Source organism: Notothenia rossii (genome assembly GCF_949606895.1).
Source record: "Notothenia rossii genome assembly, chromosome: 1".
Taxonomy (NCBI): domain Eukaryota; kingdom Metazoa; phylum Chordata; class Actinopteri; order Perciformes; family Nototheniidae; genus Notothenia; species Notothenia rossii.
In genome coordinates, this window is record NC_136912.1 from 29,636,063 (window position 1) to 29,658,647 (window position 22,585).

Below are 22,585 nucleotides of genomic sequence, written 5' to 3' on the forward strand. Positions count from 1 at the left end.
TGCTGTATCACCATTTTATTCATGTTAACACCAACCTCATTCAGAAGATAATAAAACCTTAATAATCAGGCTTTCATACATTCCCCCGTTTAATCTGCACACATCTTCTATCTAGACTTACAAGTAAAAATAGAGACAGATACATACATATGCTGTATATTTACTGTATACAAATATTACATTTATATTGATTGCCCTTACATGATTTAACAGATAAAAAAAAGGTAATAAGTTCAAGAATATATTTTTCCCAAGCTCAGATAATTACATTTACTGCAGCAAATCAGGACAGAAATATTAACAGAAAATGACACCAAACTTTCTTCTTTTTTTTTAACGGGAGTGCATCCGCATTACAGAGTAGGATCAAACAGAGAAGAAAGCAAACAAACAAACACAACAAATAAGGAGTGTGTGGGGTATGAGTGTGAGTCACCAGCAGGACAAACTTTTACAATATGTCCCTCTGCAAGGGTCCTGAACATCCAACAACCACACGGAATGCTAATGTGCATGTTGCCCTGACAACGGGCCCAGCCTCAGAGGCCATGAGGTTACTGGAGTGGGGTGGGGTGATGTTGCAGGTGTGTGTGTGTGTGTGTGTTTGAGGTGACATGGGTTTAAAGGTTTTAGAGTGAAAGAAAGGGCTGCTACTCAGCTGCAGTTTCTGTCAAGGCGTTAAAACATGGAAAGAGTTACAAACTGGGCTTTATATCAGAGATACGTGTCACATTTAGCTTTACTTGACTATGTTGATTGCCAAAGAAAAGTTCTGTTGCAGGACCAAACTGCTGGTTGTTAGCCCATTTACTACAAGCCACAGATAATCACATCACAGCTCATTACAGGAGAAAAAAACATGTTGCTGTGTTTAAGAAGTGTTAAATACTTTTGCTGTCAAAAACAGTTTGATGGTTAATTATTCCAATATTTGTTGTCGTTTGAGTCATACGTCAAGTCAAAAAGCTCTATGCTGATAATATATATAATTTGTTTGTCTTATGTGAAAGTAAATGTAATATCTGTTTTTCGTTGTCATTCTGACATAACAAGACATTTGAAGCCTTGGGTTTTAGAACATTGTAAGAGACACTTACTTGTTTGGCAATTTAATTATTCAGTTTCAGAAAGCCATTCATTTCCATTAACGCTAAATGATTTTCGTACTGCACTGAAATAAATGGAAACACATGCCTGACTCTTGGGAAAATACATCAACTCTGAAACTGTGCTGCATAAAGTATTTTGATAAAAGTTGCACCCAAACTGCTATCGTGCTTTAAGAGCCACGTGCATATTAAACTAAATTCCATCATGTGACTTTAGGCATTCAACTGTCCTCCCACTGCCCCGTCCCTCTAATAAACTCTGATCAAAAGCATAACGAAGCATTTACAAAGCTTCAGAAGATATCCTCTCCTGATAGATTAAAATAAAACGTGGGGGATGGGGTTTTACATACAAATCAACAGAGACTATGGAGGCCTATCAGGTCAACTTTGACCAGGATTATTTGCTAATGGGGTGAGGCAGTGGGTGGATTACATTAAACACATGATTCCTGTCACTTGACCGAAAAACTATTAGTGGAGTTCACATATATCCACTACGAAGAGTCAAATAAAAACATACAGTTAGGCTAATTTAAATAGTCTGCTACATCCTGGCTGCATACTCAGCGTGGATCAACAGTTAGCAAGTTGTTAAACACACGGAGGAAACATCTGTCCAGGGAATTCATGGCAGAGACATTTTGACATCTGGTGTTGTTGTGGCAAAATTATTAATTTCCAGGTGTCTGCAATTATCACACATCTCATTAAGTCTTACAGGGTTCGTCTGAATCTTGACTTCACGGTACCAATTAGGGTAAAGTGGAAAGGAATGACAAGGATGCCTATGACAGGGATGTCTTTGGGGCAACAGAAATAGAAATGAGCCATAACCCAGCCTCACAGACACTTATTGGATTGTATTCCTGTTTGCAGACTATTCACCATCCACTGTGCTGCCACTTTAGAGCTCAGTGGGACAAATCTTGTTTAGTAAACTGCATATGCCAAAAAAGAAAATGGTGGAAAATAGCAACACACTGACGCAGCAGCTGTTAATTATTCTCTAATAGGTGGCATAATGGGCTTGATATTGTTTAACAGTTTGAATCAAATCCAAGTGGAGCGGTTTATTACTCGCGACTCTAAATAATCTTTCAATAAATGCCAAGGACTTTTTGTGAAGACAGTGAAGAAGAAACGGCTGATAAAAAAGCAGAAGAAGAAGCTTTTGCAGCTTTCACCACATTCATGGTGCGTTGCTAACACCCCCTCTCCCCAGCCCTAAAGGCGACTCTACGTCTGATCTATTCGTCTCCTTGGTGACACAAACACTAATCCCTCATTATGGGATGTAGGCTGCAGCGCCCCGAAGCCCCATTTTTTTATTCCCATATCACACCACTCCAAACGGAGCAGATTACTGTAATCTGGGAACACTGGAGCAGACAGATTAGATTAAGCTCATTACACACATAAAATATGGGAAAAGGGGTTAAGAACACCTCAGTTTGTTGGTTAAACACACGTTAGAGCACACACACATACACACATATCTTTTGGTCATCTGCGGACACCAACATACTCTGGGGGCTGCTGCAAAATCTAAAAATCCTATGACAGATCTCTTCAGTGAAAATGTATAGAAAAATTTGATTTAAAAAAGAAACAATTAACAGGGCACAGGTAATGTCTGTAAAGCCGTGCTTTACAAGCAGCTTTCTTTAGTATTTAAGTGCAAATAACCCTCCTTTCCCTTAACTGTTAACACGTTTTAATGCTTGCTGTAATTTCTGTGTCCCTTTGTAGGTAGAGATTAGTTTTTAATTTCCGTTGGGGGCGTCTAACCACAAGTGATACAAGTTATATGATTAATTTTTGCGGTTGGTTCATGCGGTTGTCAAGGACATGAGAAGCATAGAATCATGCTAAAGGTGCTGTAGTACTCGCTGTAGTGTTTGTATACGAGTGTGAATGAGAGGGATGGAATAACAGTGCTCCAGCAAAGCCTCCACTCCCTCACTCTCCTCTCATCCAGTGCGTTTCCTTTTCAGAGATTCCAGCTGGAGTAGAGAGAAAGGAGAGAATTACAGTGTACATCATGCACATTCATGATGATAAAACATTTCTTTATATAGACAGTATCTAGAGGAAGTCATTGTTTAGCAATTCACATGTTAATCTCAGGCCTTTGCCTTGGGGTAAGTCCCAAGTACTAAACGTAGAGTCCAAAACAAGTCATCATGTGCTTTTCACCAATTTTGATCCGCTGATTTTGAATACTACAATTCGTTGAGTACAACCGCATTGTTTTGGTACAGGAACGAAGTTATCGTAGGTATCATTTTGTTTTCCGCTTGTAAGGTAACTCAACAGTTCCCTTCTGCGTCATGACTTGAAGATATCTGATTGGTTCAAATGTGGATCTGGGAAATTAAGTATCGACTTGCTGGGAGTGAATAGCGTCAAGGTTGGTCGATTCAGTAACAGAAAGGAAATGAAATGCTTTGAGGCATACTAAAAAGCACTCTAAATAATCTTTGGGTTTGTAGGTATTTTGAAGTCTGAATCCAAGTGGAGTTGCAAGTTTCTTTTGGTTTTGTCAAATCAAGTCTAAAATCATGAAATGACAGACTCCTAGTTCATGTAAATCCAATCCACACCTCTAGTTTAGAGCAACTCTTACCTCATTCTCAACCATCTTCAGCCGGCCAAGTGCGTCCTTGGCAGCGTCCTATATAAGAGAATGAACAATTAAATCACACAAACAGATCCACCATGTACACACACCTAAAAAAACAATCACACACACAGGTGTACTCACCCTGTTGCCTTGGCTGGAGTATTTCTTCACAGAGTCAGCATATCCTTGGACTGAGCGTCGCAGCACGTTTTCATAGTCTGCACATGGTGAAGGGTAATGTGGGTGTTTGAGAAGTTAAGACATATACTTAAAGACGTTAGTAAATGACAAACACATATGTATTCTGTGTGTGTGTGTGTATTACCTGTGAGTAGAGAAGAAGAGCCTCGCTCCAGCTGGGCTTTCTGCCACTGCAGTCTGTGTGTGAGCTCCTTGTATTGATGGACGAGGTCGGCTGGGGGATCCCGTTGCGCCTTCCGGTACTCTCCAATCTGATGGACAAGCGTAATGATGAGCATGACTTTTGCAACTTACACACACACACACACACACACACACACACACACACACACACACACACACACACACACACACACACACACACACACACACACACACACACACACACACACACACACACACACACACACACACACACACACACACACACACACACACACACACACACACACACACACACACACACACACACACACACACACACACACACACACACACACACACACACACACACACACACACACACACCTTTCTCTCCAGCCGCTCCCTGTCGTAGCTGAGGATGCTGAAGCTGTGGAGTTTGTACAGCGGCGGAGAGTTGTTGGGCTGACTGCTCCTGCTGCTCGCTTCATGTCTGGGTTTAGAGCGAGGAGATGGAGCCTGATTCAAACAAACACACACAAAAACACTGAGGCTTCACTATCAATTTATTTCTGTGCCAATGGTGTTAGCTTGAGTTATTCCTGCATGTATAGGCCTTGCTACATGTTTACAGAAAATAAATCAAAGGGCAGCAGCTCATATCCCGAGGTTTAAAGCTGCCGCACTGAAGGCTGCAGCATACGTTTGTTTTTTTAATCCAATGAAGCACACAATTGAACTCAATGTCTAGATGATAAGAAGTGTTTACTTCTACTATGCTAATAACATGAGATGTGACATTGAGATAAAGAGCTGGTAGCACCAATTCTTCAGTCTTTTGCTGTTAAACATTGCGAAAAGAACAAGAAAAAAACCCTAGATTTAGGATAGCCCAAGGGAAATGCCAAAAGAAAGAAAACTACGTAGAAAACAGGATAGGATAAAAAACTGTTTCGGGTATTGATTTAAGGTGACAGTCTCCTTTACTTCTCCATACAGTTAAACATTGTTACATTAAGATGACCACTTAAACAGATGTAATGGATACAGGGTATACACCTCTGCAGCCCGGTTTTAGTTGTGTAAAGATTTGTAAAAATATTAAGAGAGAAGTAAAATCCTGCATAGTTTTTAAGCCTCTCCTGTTTACTGGTTACAAAATATAACAATATGGCCGGACGCTGATTTTGAATCATTAAAAAAAATCATGTTTAACTCCCGGAGGAATCCCGCTCAGACACAAAGACAGCGAATGCCCTGCTTCAGTTTCACAGTGCACACCCATGCAGGTCAGTGGGAAACTCAAACTCACCCGCTCCTTCTGTCTCTCTGGAGGGGAAAGGGAGGACACAGGATCGAGAACCAGCCACTTCTCCGTCACCGGCTGCAGATCCACTCCTGATAAAGGCTCCCTGATCTTCACCCTCACCTCCAACTTGCCACCTGTAGCTTTACGTCCATCCATCACCTACAGCAACACATATACACACTGTTCAGATACATCTGGGCAGTACATGTGCATTTGTGTTAGCTGGAAATCAGCACTTACCTCTATAATCTCTCTAAGGTCACAGTGGTTTTCTAGAGTCTCTAACTTCAGATGAGCAGTGCCTATAACTTTGTCCGTCTTAAACAGGCCCCTGTGAAGACAGGGTAAAACACAACTGACCAAAGAACAACATGACATTTACAGCATACATTATTATGGCAAATAGTGATGCTTGTGATGAGTGGTTTTTATTTACCCCTTGTGGACGATTTCAAACTTGATTCCTTTGGACTGGACGACTCGTTTGAAGCCTCGGTGAGTGCGGTTGATGTTGAGTTTGAAAGTCTCTTTAAACTCCGGGCTGCTGGTGCTTTTTACTGTGCCCGTTTTGTCCCTCTGAGCCTCCTCCTACACACATATCAAACAAATGAATACATTAAACACATCTGGATACAGAGGGAACTGCCCATACTTCAATCAGTGAGTGGGAAAGATTCTTACGGCACTTGGAAAAGGAAACTCAAACTTCACACTGGCATCCAGATCGCTGGCTGAGACACCTGAAGGCAGAGAGGAGGAGTAAGGGATCATACATTTGATACAATACTGCCGGATTCATTTAGAGGTGGGTCTGCCTGCAGTACCTGAGGGAGCAGGGAGGTTGATGCCTTTGTTGATGTACAGTACCAGGTCATTGAGCGTCAGGCTGGAGTGGATCCTAAATAACAGAGTGATGATCATTCATTAACAGCACCACGCGTGACAGAAAACAGGCAGTCAGCAGCACTGAACGCCAAAGCATCCTGACTGTTGAGTGAGTCACTGCCAGAGGCTGCTGGCTGTTAGCGCCGTGTGATACTGGAGCAGAGTCAGAGTGAGTCACAGTAATTCAATTTGACTCATTTACCTCTCCAGTCAGAGAAAAAAAAAGAAGAGAGTTCCAAATTAAACATTAGTTCAGTTTTAAGGCTACTAAAAAAATATATATTTACAATGTAATAAATAGGAATAAAGATGACCCACTGATCTACTGACCATTTTATTTTGCTCGGATGCAAAGCAGCCTGATCATTACAAGCAAGATAAATAAATTATGGTTTCTGCGTTTAACCAAACAAACATGATAAGCAGTTCAAAAAGTGTTTTAAAACGTTTTAACAAGAGTAACACCAGAATCAAAACAGAAAAGTGATTTTTGGTTAAGTAATGTACAAACTACAGTTTTGATTTGATGATCTTGCGAAAAGGAAAAATCACCTTAAAGTGATTGTAAATAATTCTGTGGTTGACATGAATGTGTGTACTCAATCGGAGGGCAATAATAGCCAGAGATGTGAAGTAACTAAGTACATTTACTCAAGTACTGCACTTGTGTACAACTTTGAAATACTTGTACTTTAGTTACTTTGCAGATTTGGATGAATGATGTGAAATATAATCAAGTGTTGAATCAGACTTTAGTTCCTCCTGGAGTAAACTACTTAAACTTTTGTACTTTAAGTATATTCTGATTCTAATACTTTTGTACTTGATTAACATGTTGATTGCAGGATTTTTACGTAACAGAGTATTCTTACACTCTGTTACTTCTACTTTCCCTTAAGTACAAGATCTGAGTACTTCACCCACCTCTAATAATCGCTAAGAAATTTCCCTCAAATCCAAAAATATCAACCTCAATATGGACTTACGAGACAAGTCAGGGGATCACCAAAGTGGTCATGACTCAGCTTGATGAAAATCTATCCGATAGTTGATCAGATATTTCCATCTGGACCAAAATGGGGGACTGGCTGAGAGACTGGCCTTGCTATCTCCTGAGCCATTACTTCACATAAGTTCATTTAATCTCTTTCTGTTCTTGTTCAGCACATGCTATTCAAAGAAAATACTTATGTTTAGAATGTAATTATCAATTATAATTCATTATCTTTTTGAGATTGTTGCTGACTCACTTGACAGTGTTCAAGGTCCTCTCCTCTGTGCGGCACTTGGGGACTGGCTGGCCCTTGGCGTGGGCGTTCTTTAATATCTCAATGCTCTTCATACACTCCTCAACCAGTTTCTCAAACCTGCCGAGTGACAGAGACATGTTCATATGAAGTCTCACAGGTGGCGTGATGCTTGAATGTCACAGGTCACAGACACATATTGAAACAAACAAACAATTTGCAAAAACGAACACGCGTGTTTGTTCCTGCCGTTTAGGAGACATGTTCTGTTCTTTTGCATATCTGAACTAAGAGAAGCAACGATAATTTTCCAGGAATGCATGTTGTTTGGTGGTTAAATTAGAAAATCTGTGAAAAATATCTGCAAGGAAAACGTGAAAAATATGCAGCATGACATGAAAGTTAAACAGCACCGTCTGTGTTGCTACAGTGACAGCAGCACACACCACGACTGTGATGAAGTGCTTAGTGAATAAGTCCATCAGTAGAAGAGAACTGAAATATATAATAATCTCATAAATCATTTTTCATGTAAAGATTAAATATTTGCTTCTCAAATGTGAGAAGTTACTTGTTTTTATGCTTTTTATACAATCAAATATGAAGTATTTGGGCTTCTTGATTTGTATTCAGGATAAGCAAATGGACCAGTATGGGACATATGTTGTAAACTATTAAGTCATTCTTCATTTGATGTATCATTTTAAAAAGATACTTAGTGATCAAATGTAGTGCATCTGGAAGCTACGTTGAAAAAACAAATTGCATTACAGCCAGATGCAGGTATTGCTAGATGGACCAATAAATGATCATCTGGTAAACCAAATGAAAAAAATCATGTGTAATCTGACAGGGAAACCTTGAGATTTTAAGAAGACTTGGGGTTGGGGAGAAGTTCACATTGTAGCTCTCAGCGTTTATATTGTCACAGCTGGGTGGACATGCAGGGGCTATGGTCTGTTCCCTCTATTTAACCCTCCCGGTGTAAAAAAGGTACATTGTACGAAGAGGTTGGTTATTGGACCTGTTGGGACGGAGGGGTGCGTGGGCCGGTCGTGTGTGTGTGTCAAGGGGTTTATGGGGTGGTGGGTAGGAAGGCGGGATGAATGATTATTATATGTGGCATGTTACTAAAATATTCAATTACAATTTGAACCATTATTAACAATGTGAATGGACACAAGCATTACTTAAATCGCATCATGGCTGCGGATAATGTGTATTCAAACATTCTTATACAAATATACAACTAAGGAATGAGCCTTACTTCAGAGCTTCGGCCACATTGCCCAGCAATATGAGCTGCTGAGAGTATCCCAGACATTTCTGTAGATCCAGATAAAGGCACAAAAGAAGGTGGGGGTGTTAAAACAAAAGCAAACAATACGACATTATAATAAACAACAATGGTGATTTTAAAAGCTGCACAACTAGAAAAGTGATGCAAAAATCTTCAGTAAAAGCTGGAAGCAAGATTTAGGTGCATTTTTGCATAAAATGTTTATAAAAGTAGAAAGGAGAGGGACATGCCCTGACCTCATGCTGCTTCTTTAAAAGTTCCATGAGGCCCTGGTACTGCTCACTGGAGCGGGGGGAGAGAGGGGAGGTGTGGGAGCGAGCCAGAGAGTAGTCGTCCTCGCTCACTGGAGCATTGGGGATCTGTCAGAAAGAGAAGGACAACTGTTTATGTGGCGCCAAATAAAACAAATCTGTCCAAGTAAGATCTAAGCGTGTGCGATATTCTGCAGACAGCGAGGAAGACAAACTAACAGAGGCACAAGCTTAATATTCTTGATGATATTACACAGAGAGAATAATATGGCACAGGTTTCCAATAAAAGTCAAAATGAAAGAAAGTCATACGGGAGAAGTATACGCAATATGAATACTGGAATGTCACTGAAAATATGCAGATAAAGTCGCACAGGTGCAGACACAAACACACAGAAGGTGAGAACAAAGGTGTTATGATTTCACCCCGTGCTTCCTTCCTCCTGTCTTCTATTTCTGGCTCTTTTGTGTTCACACTCCTCACACTTTTGTACCACGACACGTTTGACACTTTGCTCTGTTTCCTCTCATATAGGATTCATTTGCACGGGAGAATATATGTATGACCTTGGTGATATCGACGGGCAGGCCTGATTTGGCAGCAGTGATCATGGGGTCCAGTCCCTTGGCATGTCGGAGGTGCTGCGCTGCTCCAGTCATGTCCTACAAACAGTCACATGACAGCAATGTGTCAATCAAACCGCAGCAACACAACAGATGTTCAGAGCTCCAACAAAACAACAACATGCTGCTGTGGTAAAGACAGCTACATCAAATACAAACAGGGCTGGGAATCTATCTAAAGGAAAGAAAAGAAAAGGAAGGTGAAAAAAAAGTTACCTTCATCTGTTTGGAGCGCAGAGCTGCACGCATAAAAGCCTGTCGCCGTAGCAACAGGAAATCCACTTGCTGCTGGGCTGCAGGGATGATTAAGAGGAAAAAAGTGAAACTCTGCCTCGTGTACCACTCAAACACTTGGTGTGGCACATTTTGTACGAGCAGGCAGGCATCCGGGTATCACACACACTCATACACATTCACCTTTAGTTCCCAGTTTTAGAGCCGAGGAGCCTCCAGGTGTCTGAGGGGCCAGAGACTTTGCTTTCTGTGCAGTTGGACGCACTGGAAGCTGCGGGAAAGAAAACACGATGGTCCTCAGAGAAATGCAATCAAACATACAGATGTTAAAGTACAGCATTATTTTCTTAAAGTGCTGAAAATGATCCTTTGTTTCATCAATTTCAACAGATAAGTCTTCACTAAATTTGGCGCGTACGGTTTATTAACCTAGATATATAAATTATTTCTTAATTTGTAACTATTGAATTGGTTAGTCCATACATGTACTCTTCTAAAAGTACAAACTCTTAACATTTATTTACAGGCAGTATATTTGCCTTAAATCGAAATAAAAAAATGTACATGAAGAAAAAAAACAAGATAACAATAAAAATTAAACTAAATAAGAATAATAGTTTAAAAAGTATATACATCTATACAGGCATATATTAACAATACTATAAAAAAAATACCAAATCAATCTTAAACTAATAAGTGGTATATTATTTTTAAATAAATTCTATTCAATAAAATAACAACAATACACAACATTTTACACTTTACTGTGACAAGTTTTCATTTGATATATGAGGCAGGAGGTGCAGCAGGGAAACGGATAACAGTTCAATATCCTGGCACAGAAGCTGGCAAACAATAAAACATTACATGCTTGTGTTAAAAGGCAACCAACCAGGTTTGTTGGCTGCACAATAAAAAGGACTCTTTGTCTTCGCTAGCAAATCTTTTATCACAGCTAGACTACAAGGAAATAGTGCTACTTGGTGATTTTAACTGGCACTGGTTAACTGCAGTATCAGAGGATTTTAAAAACCTTTGTATCTCCTTAAATGTTACTCAGATTGTTGACAGTCCTACTCGCCCTAACATTAAGTCCCCTAATAAATCCTCCCTAATTGATCTCATTCTAACTAATGTTCCCTATAAATACTCATCTGTGGGAGTATTTGCGAATGATGTGAGTGACCACTGTGCTGTAGCCACAATTAGGGACACTAAGGTCCAAAAGGTAAAACCTCGTATTATTTTTAAGAGAGACATAAAAATGTTTGCAGAGCAGGGTTTTGTTCATGATCTGTTTGGGTTTGATTGGGGAAAAATCGATCTGTGTGCTGATGTAGAAACTGCATGGTCTTATTTTTATCTTGGTTTTATGGAGATCATTGATAGACATGCACCCCTGCGTAAATTTAGAGCAAAGGGACGTGACAATCCTTGGTTTTCTGCTGAACTGTCTAGTGTCCTGCATGAGAGAAACAAGGCCTGGGCAAAGGCTAGGAAATCAGGCTCAGAGGTAAAATGGCTGCGTTTTAGGCAGCTAAGGAATAGCTTCACTTCCCATGTCAAAAGTGCTAAGTCGAAGTACTATTTTTCAGTTACCACAGAAAACCTAAATAATCCTAGGACATTTTGGAAAGCCATAAAATCGATATCCACCGGTGAGATCCGTAATGAGCTACCTCCGTGCCTTACCACAGCATCTGGCTCTATATCGGACAGGGCCACTATGTTAAATTGCTTTAATGAGCATTTTGTGTCCTGCAGTTCTATGTTTGATTCTGTTTCTAACTCTGCTTATGTGAACACCCCAATCCGTGACTCTGAACAATGTGGTCTGGAAAACCCTTTCAGTTTTACTCCTTTTACTGTCAATGTTGTTCATGAAGCATTATCTAAGTTAGATCCTAAAAAGCCGGCTGGCCCGCACAACGTAGAACCTTTCTTTTTAAAGATAGCTGCAGATTTTATTGCTCCTCCTCTCACTACTCTTTTTAACCTCTCCCTCAGCACAAATGCAATTCCAAAAATATGGAAGTCAGCTTATGTCTTGCCTTTGCTAAAAGGAGGGGAGGCAACTATTTGAAATAACTATAGGCCAATCTCTAAATTGTCAGTTCTGTAAGTAAAGGAGTTTTTATGTAAAAATGATATCCTGTCTAAACATCAGTCAGGCTTCAGAAAGCAACACAGCACCATCACTGCGACAATGAAAGTGGTGAATGACATTACGAGTATCTTAGATAATAAGCAGAGTTGTGCAGCTCTATTTATTGACCTTTCCAAAGCGTTTGACACCGTTGATCATCGCATCTTAAAGCAGAGGCTACTCAGTATTGGCATATCCAGCCATGCAGTGGGGTGGTTTGTGAACTACCTCTCTGAAAGGCCCAAATGTGTTCACTTTGATGGGCTGTCTTCTGAGTGGTTGAACATTGCTAATGGTGTTCCTCAAGGTTCTGTTTTAGGTCCACTTTTATTCTCCATATATATCAACAGTTTAGATGAAAATGTGGATGAAGCTACTTTACATTTTTATGCGGATGATACCGTGATGTACTGTGCAGGTCCCTCCATTAAGGAGGCTGTTGTTAGATTACAGGCTGTTTTTAACATTATTCAGACTCCGCTCGCTGAGCTTGAGCTTCTTTTAAAATGTTGATAAAACCACGGTAATGCTCTTTTCTAAAGCTAAAAAGACACCAGAGCCTATTTTAGATATTGTTACTATGCAAGGACAAGTACTTGAAGTGGTTACCTGTTACAAATACCTTGGTATCTGGCTTGATGATTTTCTTACTTTTACACTTCATGTCAATAACCTGCTTAAAAAGCTGAGGGTTAGGCTAGGTTTCTTCTACAGGAACAAGTCCTGTTTCTCGCTTGAGGCCAGGAAAAGGCTAGTCACTGTGACCTTTTTACCTGTGCTGGACTATGGTGATTTGTTGTATATGAATGCACCTGCCTATTGCCTGAACAAGTTAGATGCCACCTATCACAGCGCACTGAGATTTGTCACAAATTATAAAGCACTTACTCATCACTGTACCCTGTATGCCAAGGCAGGTTTGCCATCACTTACTGTAAAGAGGCTCAGTCATTGGTACACGTTTATTTATAAAGCTTTGTTGGGTAAACTCCCGTATTATATCTGCTCTCTGATAACACAGAGAGTTGCAAGCAGCTATTGTCTGAGATCGCATGATGTAGTATTGTTAAGATGTGCCAAGAGCAAGGACTGTCTTAGGTAAGACAGCTTTTATGTGCGCAGCTCCACTTGCTTGGAACAATCTTCAGCAAGAATTGAAACTGAGCAATCTCATTCCTCTGCATGTTTTTAAAGCTAGGCTAAATGAAATGCTTGTTGATACTATGGGCACTTGTAAATGTCTATAACTACGTAAATGTATCCTGTAAATATAATGTCCTTTATTGTTTTATGTTTCATGTGGAACCTATATGCTGCAGGTCTCCCTTGAAAAAGAGATCTATGATCTCAATGGGACCAATCTCGTTAAATAAAGGTTTGAAATGAAATGAACTTGACCATTTGCTTGAGCATTTATTTATTTTATTTTATTATTTTTACCTTGGCATCCTCTTCTTCATTTTCAGCGTCTGCGTCCTCATTAGCTATCCTCATAGCCGTTTCCAGGACACCCATGAAGTTCTGCTGACTCCCCTCTGAGCCCTGAAGTGGCGGACAGCCTAGAACAGCAACACACACATGACTTACTGTAACTGTAAAGCACATAAAGTCACATGCTGAAACACACCTGGAGAAAGTTACCTGGTGGCACAGGAAGATCCGACAAGCTGACAGGACGTCCAGCTTTGTGAGCTTTGATGGCGTCCTGGTATTGCTGTTAAGAAAAGAAGAGAGAATAGATCATTTTTTTTATAATTAAGCGTCGGATCACTTTTTCACATGTACTAGTATAGTAAATGGGAAAAGGGTTGTCGATGCGTTCCTTGTTTGTTATTATCCATGTTCCTCCTTTTTGAAGACCTGCAATGTTTTCTTTTGGATTTAAAAATAATTATTAACATTTTAACTAGAAAAGAAATGAGCAATACCTAGCAATAACTAAAAACTACTGCTAATGCAATAAGAGCATTGACTGTAAAGGTGATATCCATGTATGGTACTTCATTTGTACTTTATACTTTATGAGGCTGCGGGATGGGTATCGTTAAGGTTTTAACGGTACTACTACTTTTATCGATACCGCTTATCGGTCCGGTCTTTTAACGGTACTTTTATCGGTTCTTTTGGAGAAAAAAATAAGGTAAACTAACTAAACAACTTGTGAACAAAACTAACAAAATAAATAACTCAGTTACCTCTAATCATTAACCCATGTTTGTATCATGTAGTTAACTCCGTGTGTTGCTGCTAGCATACATAACACCTGACGTGGAAACGTTAATCGTGGATGGGGCTACAGAGCTACTAGAAAGACAGTGGAACCCGGTGCATTCCTCCGTCTGAATGTGGTGCACTTTTGCTAAATGTTTAGACAAATTGCTCATGTTACCGCCCTTACATGCTAAACTCTTATTGCACTTCAGACGGGTAAAGTTTAACCACACCTCGGAGCGCGTTCTCTCCGCCCTCTCCGCAGTCTCCTCCGTGTGTGTGTTGCTGCATTTAGCAGCTGCCTGTGTGCAAACTGCCCCGCCCCCTCGCAAGCGGGCAGGGGAGAGAGATCGAAAATACTAAAAATAATCATAGAAGCATTTTTGCAGTCTTGTTGCATGTTAGAAACAGAGTTGGTGACACTAAAACTGCAATATAATGTTTGTGTAGTAATAATACATGACATATATTTTTTACATGTCTCCAGTACCGATAAAAAGACCGCTAACGTTGGAGCTTAACGGTACCACGGTCTTTAATAATTCAGCCCCGGGGCCCATTTAATACCGGGGCTCGGTACCCATCCCTAAGGGCTGCTAATGAACAGATTGTTCACATTATCAATGAAGCTACCGATTTCATAGATTGATTGTTTGGTTAATAAATGTCAGAAAAGAGTGTAACATTCCCATCCCTCCAAGTCCAAGGTGTTGTCTTTACATGTCTGAACTAGGGATGGGAATTTGAAAGCAAATGTATATTAGAATATTTGACAACGGTTAACCGATCAACCGAAATGTACATATCCTATAAAAAAAAGATATGTGGGGGAAATGTTTAAAAAAAAAAAAAAAATGAGTTAGTAAATAAATAAATACATGTTCAAATAAGTATAGAAACCAAGTTGAATTTGTCAAATGCATTGAACTGGTGATCACAGTTTGATAACTACAGGCCTACAGCTTTCAGGCTTAAAACATAACTTGGTTTTTAAATGAAAGAGGGATCATACACGTAACACGGACAACAATGGGTTAGGGTAACGTAACCCTATTACAACAGAGAATGCAGCTATTCAATACTCATTCTTGTTTAAGAATATGAGCATGTCTACTCAGGGGAGAGGCGGGTGTGGAGACGATTCACAATCAGGCCAGCTGTAGAGAAGACCCTCTCAGCTGGGATTTGGGCATAAGATGAGGTTTGAGTCTGCGTGATCTGCGTGTAGGGAGGGGCAGCAGACATATCATTAGCTAGAACTAGCTAGATCTGATGGATTTGGACATAAACACGAGAGAGAGATCAGCACCTGCAGCTCTGCCCGCTGTGAGGGACAGGTGAGCGGAGCTAAACACACCTTTAGACCTAACACACTTAGCTATGGCACTTTCATTGAATTATTCCATTTGATCATATGTAATAAACTTAGGCACCCTTCCAAAAAAAAAAGGGAAAAAAAGAAAATAAATTACAATAAAAATATTCATAACTCATATTTGAATAACCGAATAATCTCGAATATTCGATTAATCGTTCCCATCCCTAGTCTGGACCCAAACGTGTTCCTTTACTATGATATTTGTCAGAGAAAAGGAGGATATCTCTGTAGTGGAGAGGCTGAAAACAGCATTTTCTGTCTTTAACAATTAATCGTATATCAAAATAGATGTTACAGCTCTAATATTTTTGTTTATACATTTGCTTTTTTGAATATTTATAAAGCTGCCAAGTAGAGTTGATTATTTCCAAACTAAATATTGTTGTATTGGTCATAAATTGACAACTTTGAAAGAAAACAGTGCAAATGTTGCATTGCTACCCGAAATAAATATATATAAATATACTATATATATATATATATATTCATATATATACATTACTGGCAAAAGCATGACTCACAAATGTGCTTCTGCTCCTACAAAAGCATTACACTCGCTAAACAACACATTTTAGTTCTGTCTTTCATGTTCTTGTTTCATCTATTAACCTTGCCTCAGCCTAGTCCAATTGAATTCAAAGTCACAATTTATCAGTCAATCATCGGAGAACAAGACAGCCTATATGGCAGGTTATTCTGATAGCTGAAATAAGCAACAGCAGTCATTACGGGCAAAGCGACGAGTGTATTTCCAGTCAAATAAAGTGAGTCACACACCAGCTATTCAGGGAAATGAAAAAAAACACGTCCAAGTTACAGGAATTCAACGTGCCTCATAGTTAACTGTATCTTTGAATAGTAGATATCAATATCTAATGATGTATTGGATTCAGATGAAGCTGTAAATATTAAATATTTTTAAGAGGAATAAAATAACAACAATATATGAAAGGACTTGTGTGTACCTTGACGATGCGCTGGTGCATGCGAGCCTTGCGATCGTCTCCTTTGCTCTTGGCTCCCTCTGCTGCTGATTTGTAAATGTCCATCCTCTGCTGCAGGGCTTCCCCCAGACTGCTGGGAGCAGGGAGATCTTTGCAGGACACACACACACACACACACACACACACACACACACACACACACACACACACACACACACACACACACACACACACACACACACACACACACACACACACACACACACACACACACACACACACACACACACACACACACACACACACACACACACACACACACACACACACACACACACACACACACACACACACACACACACACACACACACACACACACACACACACACACACACACACACACACACACACACACACACACACACACACACACACACACACACATAAATCCGGATTTGTCTTTTTATTTTAATTCAACCGAGATCATTTTTATCATCTGAAGGATTAGGGCTATTGGAGTCTTACCGGCAGTGGCCACCTGGGTGGGTGCAGGGGGTGCAGGTGCAGCAGGTGCAGCGGGGGCAGCGGGTTTAGAGGAAGATTGAAGAGGAGGAGGAGCACTTTGGGCTGCCACTACGTCTTCTACAGGTGAGTGAAGGGATGGAGATAGGTTATTATTATTATCAAAACTATTCCCGTCAACAGGGGGGTAGAATATGGAAAATAAAACAATAACAGACAAAAAAAGGTCCAATATTAAAAATAATTGAAAACGGTGCAAAGTTCTGGAAAGCAGTCTTCCTAGTTCTGTGTTTACCAAAGGGTGAATCAATAGTTAGTCAGTGCTATTCATTAACTAAATGAATAGCATGTAGGAATCAGTTGTTGTTATTGAGAACAAAACTGTAAACTGCATCAAGTTGTTTTGAGATGGAATCTTACATTTGTATTTATATATACAGTCTGGTTTGGACACAATTTTGATCCCTTTAACCCTTAAAGAGGGGATACCACGTATGTGATGTAATCTATGGTTGTAATTCCTACACCATTCATCTGATTTGGGATGTAAATACCCTGCTGAAATGCTGAAAGTCTTCACTTAAAGCACATATTGATTGTATAATTGCAAGTCCATTGTGGTGGTGTACAGAGCCAAAAGGATTAAAAATGTGTCAATGTCCAAATATGTATACAGTATCAATGTATAAGATTGAGCAATCTCAGCTTCTGTACCATTATGTATGGATGTCCGAAAGATGCAAGGGAAATCAAACTGGATTAATGGACAAAAACTAGTTGTTAAAAGTATTGTATACAATCACTTATGGACTTAAACAAATAAAATATTTGTCTCATCAGTTGAGAGTAAAGTAAAAGTTTGAGGTCATGCAGTGAGGTCTGATGAACATTAAAGGCAAATAGGCACTAAACCAGTTTGAGCGAGATAAACCAAACCTAGAGAAGATAGTGAACAGTGCAGTCATAAAGGACTCCATGAGAGTGGCAGCACTGACCAGGGGGGGGCGGTAGAGAGCTCAGGTCAACTGGTTCACCTCGGTCCAGAGCCTCCACCAGCACGTCCATCTTCTGCAAAAACACAGATCAACTTTGTTCAACTTTTTCCACACACAACCAAATAAATGTACTCATGCTATAACGTTAACATTGGTTGTGTTACCCTGGCAATGTGGTAGTGCTGTTTGGCCAGGTCTATGTCTCCGCCCTGTTTGGCGTGTATGGCAGCAATCTTATACTCCCTCTGTCGTGACAGCACTGCCTGCTTCAGCTCTGAATGGAGGCAAAGCATACATGTGTGTGTGTGTGTGAGCGTGTGCGTGTGTGTGTGTGTGTGTGTGTGTGTGTGTGTGTGTGTGTGTGTGTGTGTGTGTGTGTGTGTGTGTGTGTGTGTGTGTGTGTGTGTGTGTGTGTGTGTGTGTGTGTGTGTGTGTGTGACAGAATAAGAGAGATGACAACAAATAATACAAAACAAAAGTTAGTTTAAAACAGGGGTGTCAAACTCAAGGCCCGGGGGCCAAATCCGGCCCGCGACTTCATTTTATGTGGCCCCACAAGAGCTTGCAAAGAATATGTTTATTATACGGTTACGTGCCGCTTTACAGGAGCACGTTGCCCATAAACTACATGTCTCACAATGCATCTCAAATTTGACTTTTTTCTCAGAATTTGCCTTTTTTTCTTCTAAATATGCATTTTTTTCTTAGAATTTGCCTTTTTTTTAATATTGTAACCATAATGCGAATGTGGCTCGCCATGAAATTGAGTTTGACACCCCTGGTTTAAAAGCTCAGGAGGATTACAGGGACATTTAGCGGGGAGCAACTTCAGCAGCAAGAAATTACAAATATGGGATTATGAAAGTAGTCGTTGTTATGGACAATGATTTTTGTGAAAGATAATTGATAGATATATAGTAAATAAATCCCAATTTATAGTAAGCAAAGCTAAAGAAATGTCAGTCAACAGTTAATGAGGAAATGTAAGCAAACCCATTGATCACAAATCATTTTAACCAATAATCATTCAATCATTTTATGCTGATAAACAAACTTCCGTTTTAAAAGTGATTCAATAAATGTAATGTTTTTTTAGTGGAACAACACAGGTTAGAAAAAAAGGCCTCACAGAAAAGGTCTTTTTTTTCCAACAGTAAATATAATGTTTATTTATGTTTATCCTTCTTTTCACCCTTTTGCCTGTTTTCATGATACACCTTTTATTTGTATTTATTTATTATTTTTGATGTTTTCGTTCTTAAAATCTTGACCGTGTACATAATTAGATCTCGTTGTGTAAAGCACTTTTTAATTGTTTTTAAAAGTGCTTTACCAATAAAGTTTATTATGATTATTATTACCGCCACATTTTTGCTCTTATAAATACAGTTCACATTACCAGTGAGTTGTGAAGAGGAGAGGCGTCCACAGGTGACTGAATGTGGTCATGTTTGTTTACCTGAGTGCTGTGCGTTGGGCTGGCAGGGGGTGAGGGGAGAGATGGCAGGTGTTCCAGGGGTGATGGCAGCATTAGGCTTTTGTGGCACAGTCAGATGCAGAGGTTTCGCATTAGGAGCTGCAGGAGGCGCCTCCCTCAGAGGCTTCTGATTGGTGGGAGGAGAGGGTATCAGGGCGGGCTCCGGCAGCTCTCGTTCTTTGATGGACTCAGACTCTGCTGGGATGTTGGTCTTTCCGCCGAGAGCAACTGGAGGCGGGATCTCCTCCTCATTGACAGGCTTTCCTTTCTTGAAAGATGTCAACATGGACTGCAATGTCTAGGGTTGAAAAATGAAAAAAAGGCATACACATGTTTTTTCACATTAAAATGAATATATTTGCTTCAAAATTCAGTTTTAGATTGATATTATTCTTTCACCTTCAAACCTCGGTCATATCTTCGAACTTTGCTTGTCTCCCCTGCAGCCTTGCCATTCGAAATGGCTGTCTTATACATATCAATGCGCTCCAATAGACGAGACTCCAACCCAGTTGCACCGCTGGGAGCAGCAGGAAGGGATGTGACGCCTGCTTTGGGAACGGTCGGTGTGACGGCAGGAGGGGTCGGAGCAGGAGTGTGATCCTCATCTTCCTCTAAAAACTCATTCAGTTCTGCCTATGTACGGAAACACAGGAGTGCATACTGTTTATAAATCCAGATATTTAAAGCAAATCAACATCCAAGCTTCAACAGTATATTATAGGTAACGTGAAGTGAAAAGGATTAGGAATGCAAGTAACAGTTCATTTTTATAGTCAGATAATTGTTTCAGTATTTAGTCATCGTTTAGTCTGTGAACTACCATGCGCATTACATTTGATGTGTATTATCATACAGCACATGACAAAGAAAAGCAGCACATTTAGCACATAGGAGAAACTGGGAGTAGCCAATGATTTTCATTTTTGATTGGTGGTCCTTGTTTATCTATTAAAAAGAAAATTATTTAAATGAATCCACAAATTCTCAAACGGGACAAAAACAATGTAGCTTTGTTACCAGCAGGTCTTCATCATCATCCAAATCTTCACCATCCACGTCATCATCATTATCCAGGTCTTTCATACACAGAGCTGCCATTCGCTCTATATCTGCCATGGGAACAGGAGCTGTATGTACATAAATACATCACAATCAGCACTTAATCATATACAAAGTACTAGTAAAGGTATCAGAGACAACTGTACTTCACAATGGAACATTTTAACAAATGTCATCAGTGTAAGATTCGTACTCACCTTTGCCATCACCTTTCTTCCCTTGCGTTCTCCCTCCACCTCCTCCCACCAGTTTCAGCAGTTCTGCCTCCAGATCTTCATCATTGCCGTCATCATCCATCCCTCCGCCCGGGGATAGGTCGAGGAGCAGCCCCATCTGAGAAACAGCAAAACAGACAGGCATAAAGAAAGGGACAGAGCTGCTGACTCGTACCTGTTGTTGACATGATAGCAGTAGATATAATGCAGACATCTGACTATCAGACATGACTGGCTTTACCTGTTTGGCTCGTGCTGCCCCTTGACCCCGGGGAGGGGGGTTTCGACTGCGACTCATTGGACTGTTACTACCTAAAAGTTAAAGAGGGTTACTTTAGTTCAGAAAATGGAAACAAGGAGAAAGGTGATGAACATGTCAACAAATGACAGTATCCACTGCTAGTGCAGCCCTACATAGTGGGCACTGACTTTAAAAGCAGCCACTTAGTGCAATAATTCAAACTGTTCCCACTGTCCTGTATCAAGTTAGCTTCTCTGCTCGAGTTAGCTCACAGCCAGCACAACATACCATTTATTTTTAGCGAATGAATGTACAGGCACGCTGTTTACCTTGGCAGTTTCACGGACCGTGGTGTGAATGTTTACAGCCAGTCGCGTCGGTTATTTAAATCGAAAACTGCTCAGAAACGACAGGAGAAAAGACAAGAGAGCATATAAAAGCAGGCAAGTGTAATTTTACGTTAGGCTCGAGCTGTCAAAACAAGAACGGTGAGCTCTGGAATTTACTTCCTACATTGCGTCTCCCAGGGAAACGCACATCGCGCTTTACGGCTGGACAAAACACACCCATTACTGACGTAAAACCCCGCCGTGACGTTACACCCAAAGATGCTCTGAAATTCTGCGTACACCTCAAACTTTAGACTATTGTTGTGTGACTGTGGGAAAAGGTATATAACGCGACATTTTGTCACTGTAACCTAATAGTTATTAACTTAAATAATCCTACATTGATTTTTGAACCGCAGCAAATACACTTAATAACGTTACAAAAGTAATATCTCCAAATGTCTTTATTCACTCAGTTGTTGTTAGCTAGCTGCCTTTACTACATTAACTATTGTTAGCTTACTATAAACTAATCCGTAACAATGGGAAATGATTTGTATTAGGTTAAAGATATTTCTTTTATATGTTGTGTCTTTATTTGTCCTCTTTATTTTTATTCTCAAGGAAAAGGAGATGACCAAAGGAAAAGCAAAGATCAACGGGAGTGGTAAAGCAGATAATATTATAATGTGCTACTGTTTACAGAAGCAATCTAAGTGGTTACCACTTTAACATTAAGTCTCAACCTTAAACCTTAAAAAAAACATTTTGATCACAACACATCTCGATTTTGTTTTGTTTTTTAAAGTTTAAATACAAAATAAATAGTGACATGATTCTGTTAAAATATATATAATTTTTAAATATTTGAAATGTTTGAAATACCGTTATTTTGAGACTCAACAATAAGTTCTCCTTGATTTATAATTGCTTCCTTTTACCATGAAATGCCAAGTTTGAATATTAATCAGGTAAAGTGATTATTTTAATTGAGTTGGTCCTCATGTGTGCACTTAACTCAGCTCTACTGCAGCCTCGGTCCCTCAGGTCGAGGAAGAGGGAATGTCCGAGTGAGGAAATCTCAGAAACTGTCCAGGCTTCTCGCCATCAACAGGTAATTAAGGTGATTCAAACAGA

At 40.0% G+C, this 22,585-nt stretch overlaps 2 protein-coding genes across 7 annotated transcripts in view; one reads left to right on the top strand and one right to left on the bottom strand.

Moving 5' to 3' along the window:
* cc2d1a (coiled-coil and C2 domain containing 1A) overlaps nt 1–22,585 on the bottom strand; it is a 23,328-nt gene continuing 743 nt past the window's right edge. The window contains exons 1-29 of one of the 3 annotated variants that reach the window (XM_079646482.1): nt 21,633–21,670; nt 21,449–21,515; nt 21,120–21,190; nt 20,861–20,996; nt 20,622–20,731; nt 20,001–20,237; nt 19,584–19,899; nt 18,289–18,398; nt 18,125–18,197; nt 17,133–17,249; nt 16,628–16,755; nt 13,715–13,787; nt 13,514–13,632; nt 10,111–10,198; nt 9,910–9,986; nt 9,637–9,732; nt 9,055–9,177; nt 8,786–8,844; nt 7,522–7,638; nt 6,211–6,284; nt 6,068–6,126; nt 5,823–5,974; nt 5,627–5,717; nt 5,390–5,545; nt 4,465–4,596; nt 4,061–4,187; nt 3,877–3,953; nt 3,739–3,786; nt 1–3,115 (exon numbers count right to left, since the gene is read on the bottom strand). In XM_079646482.1, the coding sequence (XP_079502608.1) occupies nt 3,083–3,115; nt 3,739–3,786; nt 3,877–3,953; nt 4,061–4,187; nt 4,465–4,596; nt 5,390–5,545; nt 5,627–5,717; nt 5,823–5,974; nt 6,068–6,126; nt 6,211–6,284; nt 7,522–7,638; nt 8,786–8,844; nt 9,055–9,177; nt 9,637–9,732; nt 9,910–9,986; nt 10,111–10,198; nt 13,514–13,632; nt 13,715–13,787; nt 16,628–16,755; nt 17,133–17,249; nt 18,125–18,197; nt 18,289–18,398; nt 19,584–19,899; nt 20,001–20,237; nt 20,622–20,731; nt 20,861–20,996; nt 21,120–21,176 (2,985 nt within the window). In that variant the 5' untranslated portion in view covers nt 21,177–21,190; nt 21,449–21,515; nt 21,633–21,670 and the 3' untranslated portion in view covers nt 1–3,082. Of the gene's footprint in view, nt 3,116–3,738; nt 3,787–3,876; nt 3,954–4,060; nt 4,188–4,464; nt 4,597–5,389; nt 5,546–5,626; nt 5,718–5,822; nt 5,975–6,067; nt 6,127–6,210; nt 6,285–7,521; nt 7,639–8,785; nt 8,845–9,054; nt 9,178–9,636; nt 9,733–9,909; nt 9,987–10,110; nt 10,199–13,513; nt 13,633–13,714; nt 13,788–16,627; nt 16,756–17,132; nt 17,250–18,124; nt 18,198–18,288; nt 18,399–19,583; nt 19,900–20,000; nt 20,238–20,621; nt 20,732–20,860; nt 20,997–21,119; nt 21,191–21,448; nt 21,671–22,585 lie in introns of those variants that run through there. The other 2 variants (XM_079646483.1, XM_079646484.1) reach the window with 2 other exon arrangements.
* The window catches only part of LOC307017074 (uncharacterized protein), a 6,445-nt gene continuing 5,552 nt past the window's right edge, over nt 21,693–22,585 (top strand). For 3 of the 4 annotated variants that reach the window (XM_079646510.1, XM_079646512.1, XM_079646513.1), the window contains exons 1-3: nt 21,693–21,789; nt 22,073–22,115; nt 22,471–22,562. In XM_079646510.1, coding sequence (XP_079502636.1) covers nt 22,082–22,115; nt 22,471–22,562 — 126 coding nt within the window. In that variant the 5' untranslated portion in view covers nt 21,693–21,789; nt 22,073–22,081. The remainder of the gene's footprint in view (nt 21,790–22,072; nt 22,116–22,470; nt 22,563–22,585) is intronic. The other variant, XM_079646511.1, reaches the window with a different exon arrangement.